Source organism: Saimiri boliviensis, chromosome 12 (genome assembly GCF_048565385.1).
Source record: "Saimiri boliviensis isolate mSaiBol1 chromosome 12, mSaiBol1.pri, whole genome shotgun sequence".
Lineage (NCBI taxonomy): Eukaryota > Metazoa > Chordata > Mammalia > Primates > Cebidae > Saimiri > Saimiri boliviensis.
In genome coordinates, this window is record NC_133460.1 from 8,178,515 (window position 1) to 8,203,499 (window position 24,985).

At 51.4% G+C, this 24,985-nt stretch overlaps 2 protein-coding genes across 3 annotated transcripts in view; one reads left to right on the forward strand and one right to left on the reverse strand.

The window, feature by feature from the left end:
• TRAP1 (TNF receptor associated protein 1) overlaps positions 1–1,128 on the forward strand; it is a 57,871-nt gene extending 56,743 nt beyond the window's left edge. The window contains exons 17-18 of the mRNA XM_039477838.2: positions 389–461; positions 925–1,128. Of these exons, the coding sequence (XP_039333772.2) occupies positions 389–461; positions 925–1,026 (175 nt within the window). The 3' untranslated portion in view covers positions 1,027–1,128. The remainder of the gene's footprint in view (positions 1–388; positions 462–924) is intronic.
• The window catches only part of DNASE1 (deoxyribonuclease 1), a 57,796-nt gene continuing 33,880 nt past the window's right edge, over positions 1,070–24,985 (reverse strand). Inside the window, exons 3-12 of one of the 2 annotated variants that reach the window (XM_074381675.1) lie at positions 16,161–18,797; positions 4,135–7,782; positions 3,654–3,801; positions 3,317–3,405; positions 3,087–3,170; positions 2,665–2,780; positions 2,297–2,409; positions 2,066–2,220; positions 1,311–1,407; positions 1,070–1,239 (exon numbers count right to left, since the gene is read on the reverse strand). In XM_074381675.1, coding sequence (XP_074237776.1) covers positions 1,192–1,239; positions 1,311–1,407; positions 2,066–2,220; positions 2,297–2,409; positions 2,665–2,780; positions 3,087–3,170; positions 3,317–3,405; positions 3,654–3,800 — 849 coding nt within the window. In that variant the 5' untranslated portion in view covers position 3,801; positions 4,135–7,782; positions 16,161–18,797 and the 3' untranslated portion in view covers positions 1,070–1,191. Of the gene's footprint in view, positions 1,240–1,310; positions 1,408–2,065; positions 2,221–2,296; positions 2,410–2,664; positions 2,781–3,086; positions 3,171–3,316; positions 3,406–3,653; positions 3,802–4,134; positions 7,805–16,160; positions 18,798–24,985 lie in introns of those variants that run through there. The other variant, XM_003928472.4, reaches the window with a different exon arrangement.

The following is a 24,985-nucleotide window of genomic DNA, read 5'->3' on the forward strand; positions in this document are numbered from 1 at the left end:
TGCCTTCCCCCTTCCAGAACTAAACTGTAAGAGCTCTGTACTGTCTCCTCCTTCTCTTTTATTATTATTGATCTAGGAACCAAGGCATGTCTTCATATACTAAGCTCTTTTGTCCCTTTTGTGTGTATTAATCTTGGAACTTGGCTGGCTTATAGCATTTTCTAATACTGAAACTCCTGATTCTCTTGGGTTTTCTGAATGTGAAATCATATCATCTATAAATAATCATTTACATACCTTTAAAACACAATGTCACCTAAGTCTATGGGGAAAAAAAACCACACTGGATAGTCTTACTGTGCTTAATACTCTGACAATTCCAGAACATGAAGGGAGGCTCACGGGGCGTGGTCCTGAGCCGCCTTTTCTGGCGGGTTCTCTGTTGCAGGCATGCACTCATCAAGAAGCTGAATCAGCTGCGGGTGAGTGAACCTGGCCTGGCTCAGCTGCTGGTGGATCAGGTGAGTGCAACAGCTTAGGATGACTGCAGGGACCCGGGCTACTTCCCTGTCAGCCTGCCTTCCGGGTGGAACAGCAGTTTCCTCAAAAATCCTGCTTTCAAAAGGAAAAAATGGGCCGGGCGCAGTGGCTCATGCCTGTAATCCCAGCATTTTGGGAGGCCAAGGCGGGTGGATCGCCTGCGGTCAGGAGTTCAAGATCAGCCTGGCCAACATGGTGAAACCATGTCTCTACTAAAAATATAACGATTAGCTAGGCATGGTGCCACATGCTTGTAGTCCAGGCTACGCAGGAGGCTGAGGCAGGAGAATCCCTTGAACCCGAGAGGCAGAGGTTGCAGTGAGCTGAGATCTCACCATTGCACTGCAGCCTGGGTGACAGAAAAAAATAAATAAATGGGTGACTCTATCTCAAAAGGAAAAGGTGTAGTGCACCTCATAATGGGTTTCTACCCTTGCTTTTCAGATATACGAGAACGCCATGATAGCCGCTGGGCTGGTTGATGACCCCAGGGCCATGGTGGGCCGCCTGAATGAGCTGCTTGTCAAGGCCCTGGAGCGACACTGACACCCAAAGGCTCAGGCAGGGGAAGAAGGATTGACATCACAGATGACAGCCCCACATCCTTGAGCTTTATTTACCTAAATTAAAAGGTATTTCTTAACCTGAGCGTTGGGCTTTTTGTGTGTGTCCTGCGGCGTGCTGGGTCCTCTCTTCCTCCAGTTCATCTGCTCACTGCAGCATCACCTCCACTGGGTAATGGTCACTGATGGCTTGGGCCTGCAGGGAAGTTGGCACAGGGTCTGGGCTGTGTCCTGTCCCCATGTCGCTGGGCAAGGGAGGACACTTACCAGTTGGTCACTCAGGCCATAGGCAGCCTGGAAGTTAAAGGGAAGAGCCGAGTCGGGAACAACAGAGTCTTGGAGCAGCGTCCCTGCAACCACGATCCTGATGGGTGTTGGGACGAGAGAGCAGGGTCCCCTTTCACCCACTGGCCTGGCTTAGTGCCCACAGGAACTAAGCCAAGAGCCCTGGGACCTTCCCCTGCCACAGCTGGAGCCAGTGCAGGTCTGTGGATGCCCACAACCATGGAGACCACGTGGCAGCCGGGGTGTCTGCCTCTCCTGTTATCCCCAAATGCGCTTTCCCCCAAAACTGAAAATCGTGGCTTTTTTTTTTTTTTTTTTTTTTTGAGACGGAGTTTCACTCTTGCTACCCAGGCTGGAGTGCAATGGCGCCATCTCGGCTCACGGCAGCCTCCGCCTCCTGGGTTCAGGCAGTTCTCCTGCCTCAGCCTCCTGAGTAGCTGGGATTACAGGCACGCGCCACCATGCCCAGCTAATTTTTTTGTATTTTTAGTAGAGACGGGGTTTCACCATGTTGACCAGGATGGTCTCGATCTCTTGACCTTGTGATCCACCCGCCTCGGCCTCCCAAAGTGCTGGGATTACAGGCTTGAGCCACCGCGCCCGGCCCATTCGTGGCTCTTTATATATTTCCCTGAACGGATCGACTGAAGCTCAGTTGGGTGAGTGGCCAAAGGCCTCTGAAGCCAGATGTACAAGTCCCAGCTGCTCCTGGAGGCGCCCCAAGATGCCCCGCTCACCTGTCGTAGGCGCAGTGCGTGGACGTAGCCGTGGTGTCAGCCGTGTCGGGGATCAGCCACTGGAAGATGGGGCTTGTCCGAAGGCGGATGGATGACCATTGGGAGGGTCTCACATAGCTGCAGCCCGCATTGAAGTCGCCCATCAACACGATATCCTACCAGGAAACACCACCTGTGGGCCCAGGGACAAGCGGGGGCCGCTGGCACCCACTGCCCTTGGTATGGCCTCACCTCCAAGCCCCACTTCTCTTGGACATCCAGGTAGACGTCATAGAGAGCATCAATCTCAGCTACTGCGTCCGTTGGGGCAGCGTGCAGGGGAACAATGGCAAACTCCCTGACCTCTGTGGAGACACCATGTCACATGAGGTACACTGTGCAGCGGCCACATTCCCTGGGGGCAGGTTCAGTCACGATGTCAGCTGGAACTATGCGACATGACAGTCCCCCCAAGGGGCGTTATTTTCCAAAACACGTGAATGGAAAACCCCAGCCCCAGGAACTGGGAGGGCAGTGTGTTACGCAGGCATTCCAGGTGCCCTAGGAGTAGAGGCCATAAGCGCCAAGCTGAGCTCCACCCTGGCCCAGGCAGCACTCGCCTGTGAACGGGGATGAGAACCTGACGACGGCTGGCTCTCGGCTGAAGGTGTCATTCCCGCAGGGCTCGCAGCCGTCATCGTAGTAGTAGCTATCCACTGCAGACACCCGGTCAGGCCTAAGGGAAGGCCAGGCAGGAGATGACCCCAGGCTGGAGCTGCCCTAGTCCAGCTTCCCAGGAGGCAGCTGTTCTGTCCTAGGCAACAGGAGGGCGGGGTCTGGGCCCACCTGCCTGTCCACTGGCTATGAAAGGCACCTGGGAGGGAGAGCCAGGCACCTGGTCACCCCATGGATCCGTGACCTCGGGGTGTTTTGACTCCACCCTGGACCCTGCTCTGCCACCCTCAGGTTCTTGCCCCATAGGAGAAACTACTTACCCGCTCTGCTGGGGTCCCCCCAGGGCCCTCACTCTTGGACCACCCACCTGTACACAAACAGGTAACGCTCCTTATAGTTGTTCCGTCCCAGTGGCTCACTGACCACGTAGTGATAGGTGTCCGCTGCATCCCTGGATTGAAGAAACAAGGTCTCAATGAGAGGGTCAGGAGGGACCCCTGTGGCTGCCAACACCAGGGCTTTGCCCAGTCCCCATCCTTGGGGCCCAACTGAAGCAAGGCTGTGCCTGGATGGGATGTGCCTGCCACTGTCACCCACTGATTGAGGTTGTCCAGCAGCTTCCCCACGGCCGTCAGGTGGCTGTCTCTGACCTCCTGGACCAGGGCGATGTCATAGCGGCTCAGGATCTGGTGGCAGGGCAACAGCGGTGCTCAGCAGGGCTGGTGCCACCCAGGGACCCCACAGCGCCAGAAAGGGAGCCACAGCTGCTGCTCATGGCATTCCTCAGTTCAGCCACAGCCTGATGATTCTGCCCAGGACCCTGTTCTGCTGGGCTTCGGGCTCAGTGCCCCGCACCTGCCACTCTGCGGCCCCACCCACCAGCCCCAGACTCCGGGGCTCCTCTGCTTTCGGGGAGAGGCCGCCCTGGCCTTACCTGCCCGATGTAGCTGACGAGGGTGGCATTGGACATCTTGGTCTCCCCAAATGTCTGGATGTTGAAGGCTGCAATCTTCAGGGACACAGCCCCCTGCAGCAGGGCAGCCAGTGCCAGCAGTGTCCCCGGCAGCCTCATGGCCCTCATCCTGGGAGAACACAGGGTGCAGAGACATGGCAGAAGTGAGGTGTCACCCCTGCCACAGCACTCTAGCCTCCTGGAGCCTAATTGGCAGGGGCTGGTGGAGCTCAAGGTCAGGGAACAAGGGCAGGGGAGACCCCTGCAAGCCTTTCCTACAACGTCTAGAAAGCCAAACAGCTGGCATCACATAGAGGACCCCGAGTCACTTCAGCCGCCAGAAAACCCGCCTGGAGGGACGCTGGAGCCCCTACACTTAGTCTCTGCTGCAGCACGAGAGTCTAAGCCTCCCTCCCCGTTCCAGACCGGCCAGTCACCCAGAGGGACTCCACCGGCTGCTCACCTGAGATGCTGGTGATGTCCTCAGAGATGATGAGAATTCTGTCAAGAATCTAGAATATCCTTTGATGTCAATTTTCTCCTTTTCCTTAAGAAAATAAGCAGTTTGTGAAGAGAGGTCTCTGAAGCAACACTTGAACGTCCTGGCAGTGCTGCTGGGCTCTGGATCTTGCACATGCAGTGCAGGTCCTGGGAGTTTTAAAGGTTCAGGCAACTGTGACCTTCCCTGGGGCATGTGTGCCCCGCCACCTGAGAGTGCCAAAAACAATGGCGCTGTGTGGCTTTCTGCACAGGTGGGTTGCTGGAATGTGCTTATTTCTGTAGGCACAAGTTCCTTGCTGCTGTGAAAATTGCACCTGATAATCATGTTTGCATTTAGTGTCTGATAACAAGGCCAAAGGTTCCTGTGTCCCTTGCACGTGCAGCTGCCCCCATTTTCTGGGATAGGGCAAGGTATGTGCAGGAGGGTGGGACTGGGCTCCCCTCTCCCTGTCTCTTGTCTGGGAGCCCCAAGGTCACCTTGGAGTAAGAGGCCAAAGCCACATCCAGGGTTACAACTGGAGCCCCCTGGTGGCTGCACAGCCATGGCTGCTCTGCGGTCCAGGACACGCCTGCCTTCCTGATTCACTGCCGTCAGGTACAGGGAACTCTGCAGGAGGCTGGGGAGCTCAGAACAAGCAGCGGGGGCCACGCAGCACCAGCGCTGTGGGGCCATGATGGGTGGGGGCCGCAAGGCCCACCCCAAGTTGCCGGTCAGGCAGTGGGGAGCTTTCTTGAGGTGGATAATAGGTTCTGTGTTTAGGCCCAGGGAATGCCGAGTGACCAGGCACAGGGCAGGGCAGCAGCTGAAGGCCAGGCCTCCAGTCCAGTCATTTCTTGGCTCTTTTGAGTTTCTGTTGTTGTTTTTGAGACAGGATCTTACACTGTGTTGCCAAGGCTGGAGTGCACTGGCAAAATGGCTCAATATAGCCTGGACCTCCTGGGCTCAGGTAATCCTCCCTCCTCAGCCTCCTGAGAAGCTAAGACTGTGGGTATGCCACCATGCCTGGCTAATTTTTAAATTTTTGGTAGAGATAGGATCGTGCTGTGTTGCCCAGACTGGTTTTCAACTCCTGGCCTTAAGCAATCCTCCTACGTAGCTCGGACTACAGGTGCAGGCCACCACACCGTTATTTTTTTCTGAGATGGAGTCTCTGTCACCCAGGCTGGAGTACAGTGGTGCGATCTCGGCTCACTGCAACCTCCACCTCCCTGGTTCAAGCAACTCTCCTGCCTTAGCCTCCCAAGTAGCTGGGACTATAGGCGTGCGCCACCATGCCTGGCTAATTTTTGTGTTTTTAGTAGAGATAAGGTTTCACCATATTGGTCAGGCTGGTCTCGAACTCCTGACCTAGTGATCCACCCACTTTGGCCTCCCAAAGTGCTAGGATTACAGGCGTGAGCCACCATGCCTGGCATATATTTTAAGTTTTTTGTGGAGACAAGGTCTCGAACTTCTGACCTCAAGCAGTCCTCACACAAATGCTGGGATTAAGTCGTGATCCACTGTACCCACTCATTTCTCGGAATCTTTCAGTTTCCATTTGTATTCACTTCCTGAGGCTGCTGTAGCTACCACGAGTTTGGTTGCTTACAATGATAGAAATGGATCTTCTCTCAGTTCTGGAGACAGGACGTCTGAAGTCAAGATGACAGCAGGACCTTGCTCTACCTCCTGTAGGTTCTGGGGGGACCCTCCTTGCCCTCCAGTTTCTGTGGGCTACCAGCAATCCTTGGTCTTCCTTGGTTGTAGCTGCGTCACCCCAGTCTCTGCCTCCTCTTCAGAAGATGGTGTGCCTGCATTTAGGGGCCTCCTAGATAGCGGGGATGATGGTCTTATCACACCAGCCTTTACTCACATCTGCAAGTCCTCTTTTGCTACATGAATCAACATTCAGAGGTCCGGGGCTAGGGCACAGCTCTTTTGAGCCACCCCTGGGTCTTGCCCACTTGGAAGGGGCTGTGCTGGCCCTCCCAAGGACAGCCCTGCGTGTAGGAGTCTGTAATCCCCACTGGGGGACGAGGGCCTGGAAGGCCTTGGAGAAGCCCAGGTGGGATCCAGGTATGAGAACTGCAGGAAATGAATAGAAATGGGGTCTGCAGGAAGCCTCAAAGGTGAGTGTCAGCAGGGGCCAAGGTCGAAAGTCGGGAAAGTGCTGGGTCCAGCCAACCAGTCATGAAGGAGAAGGCAGGACCAGTGGAGACTAAAAATAGGAAGGTAAAGCAGCTTCAAGACTGGAGCCCATTTCCTAAGAAGCTGACAGACACCTCTGGCTGGCAATGCTCATGTACTCCTCCATCCCTCCCCATGAGACGGCATCTGCCAGATGGAAACATCGCCACTCAGGCCGCCAGATGCCCTGCTGCAGGCTTTCCCAAAGGTTTCAATGATGGGTCTTTCCTGTTTCCAATCTCTGAGTCTAGGACAGCCTCCAGCATATCAAAATCCAGTCTCTAAGCAAGGCCATGGAGTATTTGGCGTAGGGACTGATGGTCCTCTGCCTTTGGTGTTTTTCTTTCCTAGACACACACGTGACAGTGACCCATGACGGGGAAGGGAGCAAGGCTCGAGGGCAGCCACTGTCCTCCACCAAAGATGACGCCTGGTACACCTTCCGGTGGGGCACAGGGACACCAATTACAGCTCACAGAGCAGGTGTCCAGCCCCCCGGCCTTCAGCACATGGGACAAGGGCTCCCCTTTGGTCTGTCATCCCCTCCTGGCTCTTGACCAAATGCTTCCCCATCTGCTTTCAGGACCTCCGAAGCATGGTGCCCCTGCTTCCTCTACCTGCCAGAAGGCAGGCTGGAACTTGGGCCTCGCCTGTACAAACGGCGAGCGCTGCCTGCCGTGTGGCTGCCCTCAGGACGGGCTCTGGCGAGGGCAGCACAGCCCTGAACAAGCCTGGTCTGACATGGGGCCTGTCTGGGATCACTGCTGGGCCTTCAACCATCTGGAGCCTGTCAGATGGGATGACGTTATTTCCAATCTAAGAAGCCATCCGGCCCCTGCTGCCTGTGGCCTCTCTGATGCGGGGTCTCCAGACTCTCACTTCTCCCTGGAGGATCTCTTTTCTGTCCGTGTCAGGCAATGCTGCCATTAACAGCCACCTGAAAACTCAGTGTGTACAACACGCACTTCCCTCACACCTGCAGGGCTGTGAGGTGCAGGTCAGCTGGGATGGCTCTGCTCCCAGGCCTTGTCCTGGGCTGGGCTGGAGGGACTGCAGCCCCCTGGGCATCCTCTTCCCACAGTGTGGAAGGCGGAGGCTCCCAGGGCACAAGCAGAACATGTGCTGCCCCAATGAAGACGCAGAGCTGGCTGCTGTCACTTCTGTCCACATTCCATGGGTACTGTCGAGCTACAGGGCCAAGCTCCACATCAGGGGACAGAGTGGGGTACACTCCTTCCATCCTGGGCCCCACTCTGGAGACAGGCATGGGCGCTGGGCAATGCCCAAGGATTAAGTGCAGCACCTGTGGCATTTTCACCTCCACAAAGAATGGGTGCTGGCCGCCAATGGCAACGAGAAAAGCTGACTGCTTTCTCACATCAGGATGAGCTATTTTTACACCAACCCTGAGGATCTGCAGCATTCTTGCGTTAAATTAACCTGTCACAGACACGGGAAGAGAAAAGAACACATAACAACAGTTATATTGACATCTGAGCCAGGTCACATGCTCTGATGTGACCTGGCTCAGATGTCAATGTAACTTATCAAAGGATAAAGGAAAAATCCTATAAGCGCCATGGCTGGAAACAAATGGCCTCAAAGGAACACCTGTGGCAGTGGCACAGGCCACTTAGGGCTTTGTGCACCCACAGCCCGTGCTGTGCCCCCCAGCGACGTGCAGGCCAGGGAGGGACAATTTCTCCTGATCAAGAGGGACAGGGAAGGAGGCAGAGCTGGGGTTCCCAAACTGCACGGAGGCACTCCCATGAACCCACGGGGCACCCTCAGGCCCTCCTTAGTTGAGGGAAGCAGGCCGTTCACAGTCTCAACACTAGCATTACCTCGCTTTATTCCTTCCTAAGATACCCTCTCTCTGCAAAGCTGGGTTGTGGCAGTTACTCAACAAGCAATTACCGTGAAGGTCAACATGGAAAAAGAGGCAGTGAGGGTGGCAGTGTTCCATCAGATTCCAAGTTGAAGAAATGCTTGGCCAGCACCCATCCCATGGATAAACAAGATGAACATTTTTCTTTATGTGCATTAATTTTCTAGACATCCACTATAAGTTGCCAGGACACAAATACTTATTTGGGTTTACTTATTTAATAAATGGAACTGTTAGGGATTTTCTTTTTTGAAGGACCATATAATCTGGATGTATTAACTGCAGGTAACAAAAGGTTAAAAGATAGAAAAAGGTCTCATATTACAGGAATTCAAAGACTGACTATAAATAAATGACGAAGAAAACAACAGAACAGGACAGTGTTCAAACAGCCAATACTATTTTGGCCCCGTTTTTAATAGCAAAGATCAATGTACACACTGCATCATCTTTCATGCAATGTCTCAGCTTTTTTTTTTCCCTCAAACACAAAGGCCGATTAATACCAATGAGCCCTATTTAGAATATTCATTTACGTTCCCTTCCAATATTGATATATGAATGGAAAAGGTATTAATAACTCATGGTTTCCTACTGAAGTTTAAGATGCTCAGATTTAGACAATGCTACACAACTGGGTGATCATTTCAAAGTATCAGCTACAAGTAAAATCTAAAAGGACATACATAATAAAAAATACTCTCTAATTTAAAAGAGAAATAGTAAATATAAATGAATTAACTCACACACAAAGGAAACCAGAATAAAAACAACTTGAAGGAACTAACTCCAGTTGATTTTGCCACTTCACAGGATCAAGTTCCTAGGTGGGTCATTTTGTTTAAGGATGACTTGAAATTTTACAACTACCTTAGTTCCCACATATAAAAACTCTTCAATATTTTTTCGTTTTTGAGACTGAGTTTCACTCTTGCTGCCCAGGCTGGAGTGCAATGGCATGATCTCGGCTCACGGCAACCTCTGCCTCCTGGGTTCAAGTAATTCTGCCTCCGCCTCCCAAGTAGCTGGGATTACAGGCATGCACCAACATGCCTGGCTAATTTTCTGTATTTTTAGTAGAGACAGTGTTTCACTATGTTGGCCAGGCTGGTTTCAAACTCTTGAGCTCAGGTGATCCACCTACCTCACCTCCCAAAGTGCTGATATTACAGGCATGAGACACCACACCCGACCTCAAGAATGATTTCTTATCTACTAGAAATTGGGGAAAATACAGTGAGAAATAAAAGGATACAGCTTTTCACACATTTGAAGGCCCAGATCATACCTAAATTTCTAGTGATTTAATTTAAGAAGCTCCTGACCCCGAGAAATTCCTTTATCCCACAACGCTTTACTCAGATGGGGCAGAGAATCCCAGGACAATACCCAGGCAACAAGATAAAAACAACCTGTCTCCTATCTGGCACCACTGTTAGGGATTTCTTTTGGCCTAGTATTAAAATAATTGTTGAACCTTAATCAAGAGTGCTCTGAACTGCGAAAGTGTGAAGCTTTGATCTAACACAATGGGCATGCCTGAGTTACTAGATTAGATTTCCTTCTCTAGTGACTTTAACTTCTAGCCTTCATCATTCACTACTGATTCAATATTCTGTCACAAATAAATTCTCAATTCTAGGCTGGGTGTGATGGCTCACGCCTGTAATCCCAATAATTTGGGAGGCCAAGATGGGCGGATCACCAGGTCAGGAGATTGAGACCATTCTGGCTAACATGGTAAAACTCCGTCTCTACTAAAAATACAAAAAATTAGCCAGGTGTGGTGGCACGCACCTGTAGTCCCAGCTGCTGGGGAGGCTGAGGCAGGAGAATCACTGGAACCCAGGAGGTCAAGGTTGCAGTGAGTCAAGACTGTGCTACTGTACTTCAGCTCTGGTGAAAGACCAAGACTCCATCTCCAAACAAACAAAACGAAAAAGAAATTCTCAATTCAACAAATTGCTACCAAAAAGAGTAACTGCAATGGATTAAACCTATCACTGTATTTCAAAACATGAGTTCACATTGGTATTAAATAATTATTAGCCACCTTGCGGGGGTGCTAGGGAGTCAGCTCGTTACTCTGCAAAAAGGCAAACAAAGTCAAAGGATCAAGGCAATGTTCTGCCTTTCCTGTGCAAGAGTACTGCTCAGTACCCCAGAGTTCGAGAAGGCTGTCTTTAAACAGGTGGATTCCAGCTAATACATAAGGAAGGAATGCTAGCCTTTGAAACTCACCATTTTGCAGTCCCTAATCTCAGCCTTGATGTCAGTGGCTGCTAACATCACAAAGACAGCTCGGTCCCTTCTAATCCAAGACCACAGGGAGCAGCACTTAGAAGAGTTCTGGCCAAAACAATCTTGAATCTGATCAAGCCTCTAGATCTAAATGACAAATACAAGGACAGAGGCTCGTGTTCGACAGCACCATGAGGACACGATATGACCCAGACTGTGGGAAACTGTACAGGGAAAACTACAGGCTCATCAACAGAGTTCCAAATGAGAAGAAGAGAGGCAGAACTCAGATTACAAAAACTGACATTTTGAGATGGATGATAAATAATAAAACGAGATATATCAATAAAATGTGTGGACCTTATTTAGATCCTATAAAACATCCAATCTTTTATTCAAACGAACAGACATTTATGTAACAAATCACGTAAGAGGCAATCCAGGAAAGTAAAACACTAACGCAGCAACTGGGGAAATTTTATACAAGGACAGAGGCCCTTAAAACTCTTAAGTTTGTAAGGACTCTTATGGGTCCTTATGTTTTCTTTTTTAAAGAACTGTTTTAGAAACAGGGTCTTGCTATGTTGCCCAGGCTGGAGTGCAGTGGCTTTTCACAGGCACAATTGCAGTGCACTGAAGCCTGGGCTGAAGGGGTCATCCCGCCTCAGCCTCCTGGCATGTGCCACCTCACCTGGCTAATTTTTTTCTTTCTTTTTTTTTTTGAAACAGGTTCTTGCTCTACCACCCATGCTGGAGTGCAGTGGCACCATTTCGGCTAACTGCAACCTCCGCCTCCCAGGTTCAAGCAATTCTCCTGCCTCAGTCTCTCTAGTAGCTGGGATTACAGACATGCACCACCGTGCCTGGCTAATTTTTTTATTTTTTGTGGAGATAGGGTTTCACCATGTTGGCCTGGGCAGTCTTGAACTCCTGGCCTCAAATGATCCGCCCACCTCAGCCTCCCAAAGTGCTAGGATTACAGGTGTGAGCCATCACACCTGGCTAATTGTAAAAAATTTTTTTTTTTTGATGGGGTGGGGGTCTCACTACGTTGCCCAGGCTGGTCTCAAACTCCTGGGCTCCAGTGATCCTCCTTGCCTTGGCTTCCCAAAATGTTGGGATTACAGGTATGAGCTACAGTACCTGGCCTTATATTTCGGAGTCACATATTATTAATAAAATACTGAAAGATGAAGTGGTCTGGTACCTGGGATTTGCTTCAAAATTACCCTGAGGCTGGGTATTGAGTACAGGAAGGTTTTTAACACTCTTGAATATGCTGAAATTTTCTGGCTGAGTGTGGTGCCTCAAGCCTGTAATTCCAGCACTTTGGGAGTCAATAGTGGGAGGACTGCTTGAGCCCAGTAGTTTAAAATCAGTATAGGTAAAATGGCAAGAAATGGTCTCAACAAAAAATTTAAAAATTAACCAGGCATAGAGGCACATATCTCGGGTCCCAGCTACTTGGGAGGCTGAGGCAGGAGGACTGCTTAAGCCTGGAAGGCCAAAGCTGTAATGGGCCATGATTGCACCACTGCACTCCAGCCTGGGTGACAGCGCAAGACTTTATCTCAGAAAGAAGCAAAAAGGCTGGGCGCGGTGGCTCATGCCTGTAATCCCAGCACTTTTGGAGGCTGAGGTGGGCAGATCAGGAGGTCAGGAGATTGAGACCTAGCACAGTGAAACCCTGTCTTCACTAAAAATACAAAAACTTAGCCAGGTGTGGTGACACACACCTGTAGTCCCAGCTACTCGGGAAGCTGAAGCAGGAGACTTGCTTGACCCCGAGGTGGAGGTTGCAGTGAGCAGAGATCAAGCCACTGCACTCCAGCCTGGGTGACAGAGGGAGACTTGGTCTCAAAAAAGAAAAAAGAATCCCATGATTAGTTTCTTAAAATACTGCTGGATATGATGCAACATCCAAAATAAGGGAACAGTTAATAGTAAAATGAAACCACACACGAAAAATTAAATGCCCAGACCTGCATCTTAGAAAGACCCTCTGCTTATGCCTGCTCAGCAAACACTCCCTGCTGTCCTCCGAAGCCATGGACGGAACATCTCCCCTCAGACAGGTCTGATGGGCATGAGGCCTTCCCTGTCCTTCCCTGCTCATGTCTGTGGCCCCACCACCATCCAGGTGTTGGAAGACCGGAGATCATCCTGGGCTCCGCTCCCCCCCAGCCCCGCCCTCCATGCACCCTGAGTCTGCACGTCCTCCAGACCCTGCAGCCTCCACACCAGCCCTGACATCACTGCCTCTCCCTGTAGCCACCCTGCTTCCAGGTACCTGTCCCAACTGTCCTCACAGCTCCCAGAATATCCTGCAAGTATGTAATTAGATCTCATTATTCCCCTACTTAAAATCTGTCACCAGTTTCTCATTAACCCTAACACGAAACCCAATGCTTACCGTGACCTACTGGATTCTGACCCCTGAGCCTTCTGCTCTGCCTGGAGAGCTGGGGCCTCCTTGTCCTTCCAGTTTCAGCTTAAATGTCACCTCTTCAGAGGACATCCTCTCCCCACCCAACCCCTACGCCCACATGGCCCCAGGTTCATCTCTGCTGGGCCTGTAAGGCTGATTTGCTCTGGTATGTTTACTCGGGTACCTGTTTACCCTCATTTATGGCCAGCTCGTTTATGGCTGGCTTCCTGGAACACAAGCTCCAGGAAGCGTAGCCCAGAAAACAGTGGTCTTTCTCGCCCATTAACGTATTACTGAAGCAGAAGAGGCGCTCCACAGCCAGCCACTGCTGGACACAGCTGAGCCACAAAGCCACCTCCCACCCAGCAGCTCCAGGCCAGGCAAGAGTCCCCCACCCCCACAAGGCCCCCAGAGAAAGCTCTTGAGAACCCAGCAAGTGGACATTGCAGGGCGTCCAGGTGGCACTTGGACACTGGGCTTCAGCTGACCGGAACCTCCCAGCAGTGCAGTGGTTTCCACGGCCCCACAAGGCCTACCTGCCCTCAGCTGGCAAATTTGGGGTTCCTGCTCTATTTTCCCTTGGGAAGTGTTTACTGGCCCCAGGGACAAAGCATCTGAGAGGATAAAGAGCTACTACCAGCTGGGCTTGGTGGCTCACGCCTGTCATTTTAGCATTTTGGGAGACTGAGGCAGGTAGATCACAGGGTCAAGAGATCAAGACCAGCCTGGCTAACACAGTGAAACCCCTTCTCTACTAAAAATACAAATACCAGCTGGGCGTGGTGGTAGACACCTGTAGTCCCAGCTACTCAGGAGGCCAAGGCAGGAGAATCGCTTGAACCCAGGAGGCGGAGGTTGCAGTGAGCCGAGATCTCGCCACTGCATTCCAGCCTGGCAACACAGCAAGACTCCACCTCAAAACAAACAGAAAATCCAAAAACGGTTCCTATCCTGTGCTCAGGTAAAATGCCAGTGTCTTTGCCATGACAATGCTGTAGCCCCTGCCCCACACCTGAGGAGGCTGCAGTCACCACAGCCCAGTGCGCTGCCTTTGCCCTATGCCCTAGCCCGGGCACACCATCACTCATGAATTTATTTCTCTTCATTATAAAGAAAGCAATAACCCAGGATGGGAAATTTCTCAGAACACCACACATCTGAATTGCAAAGATTCACAACAGCTGCACAGTCGCGCTCCGCAGCAGACCACCCCTTCCCCACCCCAGCCTGCTACGGAAGGCTGGCACTCGCGTTCTGCCTTGCAGGAGCTGTGGGCCTGAACCACGGCATCTTGGCTCAGCCTCCGCTGGCTGCCCGTCCCTCCCCACGCGCTCCCAGCGCTGCTGCTTTTGAGCACTCTCCTTTTAGGAGAGATGCAAATGAAAAGAAGTTTGTCTCAAAAGCCGCTTTCTCAGCTGCACGGGAAGGTTAGCACACCCGCAGCCTGAGTCCCTGAGGACAATGAGAACTCAGGTTCCCAGTGAGGATCGAAACAAAGCCACAGGCTAATCCAGCGCGCTGATGTTTCCAATGGGGTCGCAATGAAAAGTGACTCCTCAATTCCAAAGCCACCTCGGTCTCTCCCAAGTACAAAGGCCTTCTCAGCCACGCCCCCTCCCTGTCCAAGGCTGGGGGTGCCACAGAAAGGACAGGGAGGGCACCCAGTATAAAGTGAGCTGGTTGTGGTGGTATCTGTGAGGCATTTTCTTTTTAAATTCTTTTTTTTTTTTCTTTCCATTTTTAAGGAAATGAGACAGGGTCTCTCACTGTGCAGCCCAGGCTGGAGTGCTGTGGCATGATCTCAGCTCACTGCAGCCTCCCAGGCTCAAGTGATCCTTCTACCTCAACCTCCCAAGAAGCTGGAACCACAGGCATGTGCCACCAGGCCTGGCTCATGTTTTGTATTTTTTTTTTTTTTTTTTGTAAAGACGGGGTTTTGCCATGTTGCCCAGGCTGGTCTTGAATTCCTGAGCTCAACTGATCTGCCTGCCTTAGCCTCCCTAAGTGCTGGGACTGCAGGAGTGGCCACTGTGCCAGTCTCACAAAGTGTTTTCTGTTGACCCTCCTTCTAGAGCACTATCTTTTTCTCAGCTGACTCCAATCTCCTGGTAAATACACCTACTGGATTTATAATTTTTTTTCTTTTTTTCTTGAGACAGGGTCTCATTCTGTGGCCCAGGTCGGAGTGCAGTGGTGCACTCATAGCTCACTGCAGCCTCTCCCTCCTAGACACTAACATTCCTCCCTCCTCAGTCTCCCAAGTAGCTGGGACCACAGATATGTGCCACCATACACAGCTAATTTTTTTTTTTTTTTTTTTGAGACGGAGTTTCGCTCTTGTTACCCAGGCTGGAGTGCAATGGTGCGATCTCGGCTCACCGCAACCTCCGCCTCCTGGGTTCAGGCAATTCTCCTGCCTCAGCCTCCTGAGTAGCTGGGATTATAGGCACGCGCCACCATGCCCAGCTAATTTTTTGTATTTTAGTAGAGACGGGGTTTCACCAATGTTGACCAGGATGGTCTCGATCTGTTGACCTCGTGATCCACCCGCCTCGGCCTTCCAAAGTGCCACCGCGCCCGGCCCACAGCTAATTTTTAAAAACCTTTATTTTATTTCATTTTTTTGAGAGCCAGTCTTACTCTGTTGCCTGGGCTGGAGTGCAGTGGCACAAGCTTGGCTCACTGCAACCTCACCCTCCTGGGTTCAAGCAATTCTCCTGGCACAACCTCCCAAGTAGCTGGGATTACAGGCACGTGCCACCAAGCCCGGCTAATTTTTTTGTATTTTAGTGGAGGTTCCACCATGTTAGCCAGGATGGTCTCGATCTCCCAACCTTGTGATCAGCCCACCTTGGCCTCCCAAAGTGCTGGGATTGCAGGTGTGAGCCACCACACCCACCTGAGCCTGGGATATTTCGTAGGGCCCTTCCACCTGATAGGCCCCACACTATTCCCTAACTCCACAAAACTGCCAAAAATCCCGCTCTGCTTTTCAGCCACTTTCTGCTCCTCTGCCTTAAGCAGCTTCATCAGCAAATGGCTGAATGTCTGTCTCTCTTCTCTGGTTCCTTTTGCTCAAGGGTCTTGGCCCATCAGGTCCAGCTGCCTCAGCAGCCCGGAGCCCCCATCTTGGTCTCTCAGCCCCAGGATATTTCCTGCAGCTCTCTGGCTTCTCTGCCACTCAGCAGCCACCCCTGGCCAGCTTCTCAGCATCCTGCCCTAGGGAGAAGCGCCCACGCGGGAACAGGAAGTGGGACTCACCTCTGCAAGCTTGCCTGCGTTGAGCTTCTGGGTGGCTCTACTGGCCTTCAAGCTGGGGCCTTCTGAACGGTGGCCAGCTCCTCCAGTCCTCGGCGGGTGTGCCTCGCCACGAGCTCTTCCACACCAGAGGCACAGCCTGTGGGACCTGGAATAACTCACTGAAAAGGGGAGTGGGTGAGGACGTGGACTGATAACCAGCCAGGCTGGTCCAAACAGCATAGGCCACAAGGACATCTTCCAGCCACGGATGTCCCATCCAGCGGTGTGCCAGACGAGAGTGCGCCAGGGACACAAGGCCTTTCCCTCTGCCCAGCCACGTGTCCTCTGGAACGGAAGACCTCTGCATCCTCATGTCAACTCCAGGGTCATGTAAGATGTCCTAACACCACAGCACATGCCAGGACATGGAAACTGCTTCCACCACAAGCTCACCCTACAGCTCCTCAAAGACCATGGGGGTGTCTGTCCTCAGGAGAGGCCCTACCCTGCCCCTACAGGCTTCTGACAAGAACCTCATGTCACTGCTGCTTCCTGCCCAGGGCTAGCCCTGGGGCTCATTTGCAGACACTACTGCTTGTTTCAGGTTGACAGTTTGAGGCGGTCGCACTGTCCCTCCCTTCAGCGCTTTGCTTCCTCCACGGCTTGTCCTTTCCTTCGCTAGAGCCTCTTTCGTATCCTCCAGCGTCGGCGAGCGCATGCCGTCCTACCCCCCGACCTCCGCCCTGCGTGTCTATTCCTCACTGAAGATCCCATGCAACTCACACAGCAGTCAGCCTCACGCAAGCCCACGAGAGCTGGGCTCAGCCGGCAGCACTGAGAGTGAGGCCCGGGCCACGGCAGGTGCTCACGGAGAACATGCTGGGTGAAAGGGTGTCAGAGGGCACCTTCTGTTCTGGAGCCACAGTGCCGGGGCTCCGCTCTCCCCGGCTGCTGGCTGCCCCTGCTCACTGTGAGGCCTCTCCGAGGAAGGGGCGGGGTCAGGCTCCTGGCCAAGTTGGACCCTTCAGCCTCCACATCCCATGGCCTGGCAGGATGCAGGACTTACCACAGGTGGCACTGGAGTGCCCACGGATGGCTTCTAACGGGAGGGCAGGACGGTCTGCGGAGTAAGCAGTGCTTAGAAGATGCTGCCGCCAGAAAGCGGAGAACTCGGAATGATTCCACGTGACACAGAGGCCCCAGGCAAAGGACAGAGCTGTCGGGCAACAGATGCTGGGGGCTGACGTGGCCTGTCTTCATGGCTAGGAGGGGCTCCCACACCGAGCCGAGCAGAAACTTCGTGATGGTCTGTGCTGGTCCACAGTCCTAGGGCCAATGCCAGGGCCATGATGCCGCCCCCACGACACAGCTGCCACCACAGCTATTGCCAGACCCTCGGGTCTGAGGCAGAGACCAAGGCCAAGGTAGTGCTGTATTTTTTCCAACTCTGGCCGCTCCTTCCCTGGGTGGGACGGCTGGGAAGGCTGCTTCCCCAGTTCTCCCATCTCCCCAGGTCCCTGTGAGCCACTGGTCCCAGGCCCCTGCTCCCCTTCCAGCCCCCAGGCACCCTGAACGCAGGACACTGAGGCAATGTGGGCTGCCCAGTGGGCAGCCACACCTGGGCCGTGGGAGGCCATGGGCCCCAAGCTCCCCTGGGGACTTCTCCCACTGAGCCACCCTCAGGAGGCCATGAACCGTCAGATTCTCTGTAACCAAACTCTTCTCTGGGGGCTGTGATGTGTGCAGAAAGCACGTTGTGTTTTCTCAGGGCACCTGTGGGGCTGAACGGTATGGAGAAGCCATTTCATGGGGAAAGAGCCACACGAAAGAGGCCTTCCCACAGGGGTGGCCTTCAAGACAGACGCCTCCCAAGGCCTGTGGTGGGTGGAAGATGATGTCCCTTGCCCTGCCCCAGACTCCCCACAGGCCATGAGGGGCTCCCCAGAGGGCCTGCCTATGCAGGGCCCGTGAACATGGGCAGACAGGCTCCCTCCAAGGTCCCAGTCCTGGGACAGGAAAGCACCCAGCAGAGCAGAGCAGGCAAGGAGTCTGCGAGCCTCACTCCGGGAACCACAGGGCTCTGGGAGCAGAGCTGCTTCTCACCTCGTACCACATCAACACGTCCACTCACCTTGCAGGGCTGCTTCCTAGGATCCTCCCCACTGGCCCACACGGAGGGGTAGCTGCTTTTCGGGCCACACCCCTCCCCAGCATGGAGCTGCAGCATGGCCACGCTGGCCACCACCAGCCACCCCGCCACAGCTGCAGCTGTGGATGGGGCGTCAGGCAGGAGCAGCAACAGCACCCGGGGGCTGGGGATGAGTCTAGCTTGGTCCTCTAATCCACCCAAAGCCGAGTGACCACACACAGGTGGCCCTACTGGGCCAGCTCCCCATTGTTCAAAGTCCACTGGAGACATGGTGGAGCCATCGAGGCAGGACAGTGGCTCTGTCCTTTCGAGCCCATGGGTGAATGGCTCCTGTCCTTGCTTGAACCCATGAGGAGGTGCTGATCTTCAGAGGCGCCTGGGCCCAGCAGTGACAGCCACAGAAAGCTAGTGACATGAAACTTGCTGGAGAGGCCGCCACCCAGGCTGGTGTTGCATCGCTCACTGAGCAAGCCTTTGCTGTCTTGCCATGCCCAGTCACACGGTGGTTACTGTAAGAAGGTAAAGGGGAGTGTTAATCAAGCCCATCAGCTTAGCCAGCAGGCACCACCTACGTTGAAACTTCAGCAAGCTCCTGATAGGCTGTTTTGTTGATTCTCCATTTATATACCCCAGTAGGATGGAGTAACAGGGACCCGTTTACAGGCTACGGAGGCCAAGGCAGCTGCTACTTGTGGGGCAGAGTCCTGGGAGGAGGCAGCCACATAAAGAGGCACAGCCAGGATCTGCAGAGGGTCCACTGGAGTCTTTAGCTGAAAACAGATCTGTGCCTGAGTGAGAAAAACTATACGAGGAGGCCCAGGAAAGAATCAAACAAAACAATCCCCAGAGTTCACGCAGGGAGTATTTGTGTTCCTACAAGCCACTCTGGAGAGATCTCTTCATTCACAGGGTACTGTACAGAATCTGCAGAAGGGCATCACCCTTAGTAATTGAGCTAAATCAACTGCAGACTAAAGCAGCACTGGACCCACTGAACTAAGAAGCCTCTGAAGGGTTGCTGCTTCCAAGAAACTTAACTGCATTCTACACCCAAACCCAGTATTATTCAAAGGAATTCAACAAAATTCAGCAGCCAACAATTTGTTTTTTGTAGAGACAGGATCTCACTACTTGCCCAGGCTGGTCTTGAACTCCTGAGCTCAAGTGATCCACCTGCCTCAGTCTCCCAAAGTGCTGAGATTATAGGTGTGAGTTACCACACCCAGCCCAGCCAACAATTTAAAATTCACAATATTCAGCATCTAATTTAAAAAATCACCAAGTTAGGCCGGGCATGGTGGCTCAAGCCTGTAATCCCAGCACTTTGGGAGGCCGAGGCGGGTGGACCACGAGGTCGAGAGATCGAGACCATCCTGGTCAACACGGTGAAACCCCGTCTCTACTAAAAATACAAAAAATTAGCTGGGCATGGTGGCGCATGCCTGTAATCCCAGCTACTTAGGAGGCTGAGGCAGGAGAATTGCCTGAGGTTGCGGTGAGGAGGTGGAGGTTGCGGTGAGCTGAGATCGCGCCATTGCACTCCAGCCTGGGTAACAAAAGCGAAACTCCGTCTCAAAAAAAAAAAAAAAATCACCAAGTCTATCAGTCAGGGTCCAGCCAGGAGTCAGAAACCACATGGTACCTTAAACGAGGGAAGTTTAGTGTAAGAATTATTAACTATTTACAGGGAGTTAACTAAGAGGGAATAAAGAGAAATCTACAAAATACCCTAGGGTAAAGGGAGGTGACTAAGGGAAGGATTCAGACCGAGGAGAGGGTATGGTCACAACTACCCAATAGATGAAGTTCACTGGGCTGTCCCAGGACAAGGCCAGAGCCCAAGAACCACTTGCAAGGGTGCTAACACAATGAGCTAGAAGGCTGTTTGAGAAGTGCTGGAAAGCAGGGGGGTTGGGGTGGGGTGCTGTTAAACTCACCAGAAAGCTCCCAGGAGGCTAGCCGGGGTGCTATGGGACCTGCCTGAGCACCCTATGTGTCCCACATGCTAGCTCGAGTCACAGACAGGTGTAAGCAAAGTGCACAGGACAAGGAAATGCCCTTTTCTCCTCAACACTCTTCACTGACAAAGACCAGCATGGGGCAAAGGAGAAATGTTCCAGTATCACAGGGGCAATGAAGGGTGGATTTAGAGTTGAGAGGCAATAATAAATTGCTGCAACAGAAATACAAGAAAGAGAGGAAAATACGACCTATAACCATAAACAGTCAACAGAAACTGACCTAGAAATGACAGATCAAGGAACTAGCAGACAATAGTTAATAAAAATAAGCGTCATGTGTTTAAGGAGAAACAGGCCGGGCGCGGTGGCTCAAGCCTGTAATCCCAGCACTTTGGGAGGCCGAGGCGGGTGGATCACAAGGTCGAGAGATCGAGACCAACCTGGTCAACATGGTGAAACCCCGTCTCTACTAAAAATACTAAAAATTAGCTGGGCATGGTGGCGTGTGCCTGTAATCCCAGCTACTCAGGAGGCTGAGGCAGGAGAATTGCCTGAACCCAGGAGGCGGAGGTTGCGGTGAGCGGAGATTGCGCCATTGCACTCCAGCCTGGGTAACAAGAGCGAAACTCCGTCTCAAAAAAAAAAAAAAAAGGAGAAACATGAGCATGACGACAAAATGGAAGATAAAGAAAGATCCAAATGGAAGTTCTAGAGACAGTAAACACAGTATCTGAAATGAAAAAAATACACTAGATGGAATTAACATCAAATGAACACTGAAAGAGAAAAGAGACTCATGAATTTAAAGACATAGCAATTGAAACTACTCAAATAAGGCAAAGAGAAAAAAACTGTTGTACACTATCAGGCTGTCTAATGTGCACATAATTGAAAGTCCTAGGAAAAAAAAAGAGGCGACAGAAATGATATTTGAAGAAATAAGCAAAAATTGACCAAATATTATTAAAACTATAAATTCCCACATCCAAGAAGGTCAAGAAACCTCAAGAAAGCTATACCAAGACACCTCATAATCAAGTTGTAGAAAACCAGTGTTAAATTAAAAAGTCATAAAAGCAGTTAAGCTGTAAAGTATATTATATACTGATAAATACAGTTAAGAATGACATGATACTTCTGCTGCAAGCCAGAAGACAAAGAAGTAACTTTTTTTGAGCAGGAGTCTCACTCTTGTCACCCAGGCTGGAGTGCAATGGCGCAATCTCAGCTCACTGCAACATCCGGCTCCCGGGTTCAAGCAATTCTCCTGCCTCAGCCTCCTGAGTATCTGGGACTACCGGCGTGGGCCACGATGCCTGGCTTTTTTTGTATTTTTAGTAGAGAAGGGGTTTCACCATGTTGGCCAGGATGGTCTCGATCTCCTGACTTTGTGATCTGCCCTCCTTGGCCTCCCAAAATGCTGGGATTATAGGCGTGAGCCACCGTGCCTGGCAACAGTAACATTCTTAAGGTATTGGGGAAAAAAAAACCCCACAAAATCCTGTCAACTGGAATTTTTATTTTCTTGTTTTTTTTTTAACTGGAATTATCTTTATCCACCAAATATATTTAAAAATGAAGGCAAAGGACTTTTCTTCCTTGGTCATAAATGTAAGGAGCTTAGAAGTTGTCACTACCATCCTTACAAGAAAAAAACTGAACTGGAAAACAACCCCTTTTAGATGCATCAGAGAATTGAAGTTACAGGGCAAATGCTGCCCCTGACACTGGAGACAGGTCAATGTAGTGAAGTGGAGCCTACGTGAGCAGAAGCCCAAGAGCAGAAACGAGGGTGGGAAAGCTTACACAGCAATTCATCAACTGCTGGAGACTCAATGTGGACTTAACCTCCATGAGGCCTACCAGGTTCTCACACTCAAGATCAGAGAAAAAATCCCCTCCTGTGGGCTGGGCGTGGTGGCTCACGCTTGTAAGACCAGCACTTTCGGAGGCTGAGGTGGGTGAATCACAAGGTCAGGGGTTCAAGATCAAGATGGTGAAACCCCATCTCTATTGACCAAGATGGTAAAATCAGGTATCTACTAAAAATATAAAAATTAGCCAGGTGTGGTAGCATGCACCTATAATCCCAACTGCTCAGGATGCTGAGGCAGAAGAATTGCTTAAACCAGGACAGCAGAGGTTGCAGTGAGCCGAGATCGTGCCACTGAACTCCAGCCTGGGCAACAGAGTAAGACTCCATCTCAAAATTAAAAAATAAAAATAAAAAATACCCTCCTGCTTCTGGCAGGGGTGGGAGGAAAGCAGCCATGTGGAATGTCTTCGGAGTTTTCTGTCCTTAACAAGGCCTGTCCTCAAGGGAGACTATTTTACAGGAGCCCAACTTAATCAGGTTTTCCAAGGCCCTAATCAGACTAAGGGAAAGGCTGACCCAACTTAAGCACCCTCAAGCCTTCTACGGGCAGGAAAGAAAAGGCCCAACTCCAGCCCCCTCTCCCTTCCTGTTTCACCAAAGGGGACAAAAATCCCAAGTGAGAAGTGCTGGTGAAAGTCACATGCCATGGGCACAGGCTCACACAAAGATTGAGACCTATCCACAGGACTTAGTTCCCCTCCTTCCCACCACATACATAGGGCTCCTATATAATAACAGGGGAAAAGAACAGAAAAACCTGCATATCTCAGACTTTATTTAACAAGTCTCTAGGGCAGGAGTCCCCAAACTACGGCCCTCGGGCCGCATGCGGCCCCCTGAAGCCATTTATCCAGCCCCCGTGGCACTTCAGGAAGGGGCACCTCTTTCACTGGTGGGCAGTGAGAGGAGCACTGTATGTGGCAGCGCCACAAAGCGCTGCGTCACTCACTTACGGTACTACTTCCGGTGACACGGGACGCATGCGTCACGGCTCCGGAAGCACATCATATGACACACATCCGGTCTGAGGCTGCAGGGCCCCACATCACTGGAAGCAGTGTGAAATGACAGCAGAAGTAGGAAGAAAGGCAAAGCACTATAACCATTACTATACAGTACAATGGCCCCCATACTCCCCCAAATGTACAACAACATAATGGCCCCTATAACCTCCCTTTGCCCAAAAGTCTCCCTCCACATTACTACACACTGTGTTTCCCCTATTATAAGACCCTGTCTTATATTAATTTTACCCCCAAAAGACGGGGGCTGTCTTACTTTTAGGAGGTGTCTTATAATAGGGGAAACATGCAGCAGTGGGCTTCCCACAGAAGAGGCCCACCGCTGCTGCAGATGTCCAGGATGCTGTATACACAGTGTCACAGGCTGATCACCGCCATTCCTGTATACAGCACTGGAGGTGGTGCTGGGCCTGTGACAACTATATACCGCTGTCTGTGATAGTGGAGGCAGCAGCGCTGGCTGTGAAGGGTGTCACACTTTGCACAGTCTGGCCCTCCAAGGGTCTGAGGGACAGTGAACTGGCCCCCTGTGTGAAAAGTTTGGGGATCCCTGCTCTAGGGAAACCCAAGGAAGAAAAAACATATAGGAGGAAATTTTAGTTCTGATACCTATACTTACAGCCAACAGTAGACAGAGCCTAACTCCTAGCCAGATAAACTAAAATACTCACACTCAAGGGCTATTTTCCTCAGTTACCTTTTTTTTCTTTTTTTTTTTTTAGACAGAGTCTCACTCTGTCGCCCAGGCTGAAGTGCAGTGGTGAGATCTCGACTCACTGCAACCTCTGCCTCCCAGGTTCAAGCAATTATCGTGCCTCAGCCTCCAGAGTAGCTGGGATTACAGGTGGGTGCCACCATGCCCGGCTAGTTTTTGTATTTTTAGTAGAGAGGGGGTCTCTATGTTGCCCACGCTGGTCTTCAATTACTGGGCTCAAGTGATCCTCCCCACTTGGCCTCCCAAAGTGCTGGGATTACAGCTGTAAGCCACCGTGCCTGGCCTTCTCAATTCCTTTTAACAAGTACATCACGTCTGGTTTTCAACAAAAAAAAATTACAAGGCACAAAAAGCAGACTTTGGGCAGGGTAAGGGGGCTCATGCCTATAATCCCAGGACTTTGGGAGGCTGAGGAGGGCAGATCATGAGGTCAGGAGATCGAGACCATTCTGGCTAACACAGTGAAACCTCGTCTCTACTAAAAATACAAAAAATTAGCAGGGCAAAGTGGCATGCACCTGCAGCCCCAGCTACTTGGGAGGCTGAGGCCAGAGAATCACTTGAACCAGGGAGGCGGAGGTTGTAGTGAGCTGAGATCGTGTCACTGCACTCCAGCGTGGGCAACAGAGTGAGACTCCATCAAAAAAAAAAAAAAAAAAAAAAAAAAAAAAGCAGACTTTGAAGAGATACAGCAAGCATCAAAACCAAACTCAGAAATAGCAGAGATGTTAGAATTATCATAGCTAACAACTCTAATTTAAAACAACTATGGGCTGGGCGCGGTGGCTCATGCCTGTAATCCCAGCAATTTGGGAGGCCAAGGCAGGTGGATCACGAGGTCAAGAAATCGAGACCATCCTGGTCAATATGGCAAAACCCCATCTCTACTAAAAATACAAAAAAATTGGTGGGCATGGTGGCACATGCCTGTAATCTGAGCTACTCAGGAGGCTGAGACAGGAGAACTGCCTGAACCCAGGAGGCAGAGGTTGCAGTGAGCCGAGATCGCACCATTGCACTCCAGCCTGGGTAACAAGAGTGAAACTCCGTCTCAAAAAAAAAAAATAAGTAAAATAAAATAAAATAAAACAACTATGATTAACATGCTAAGGGCTCTAATGGA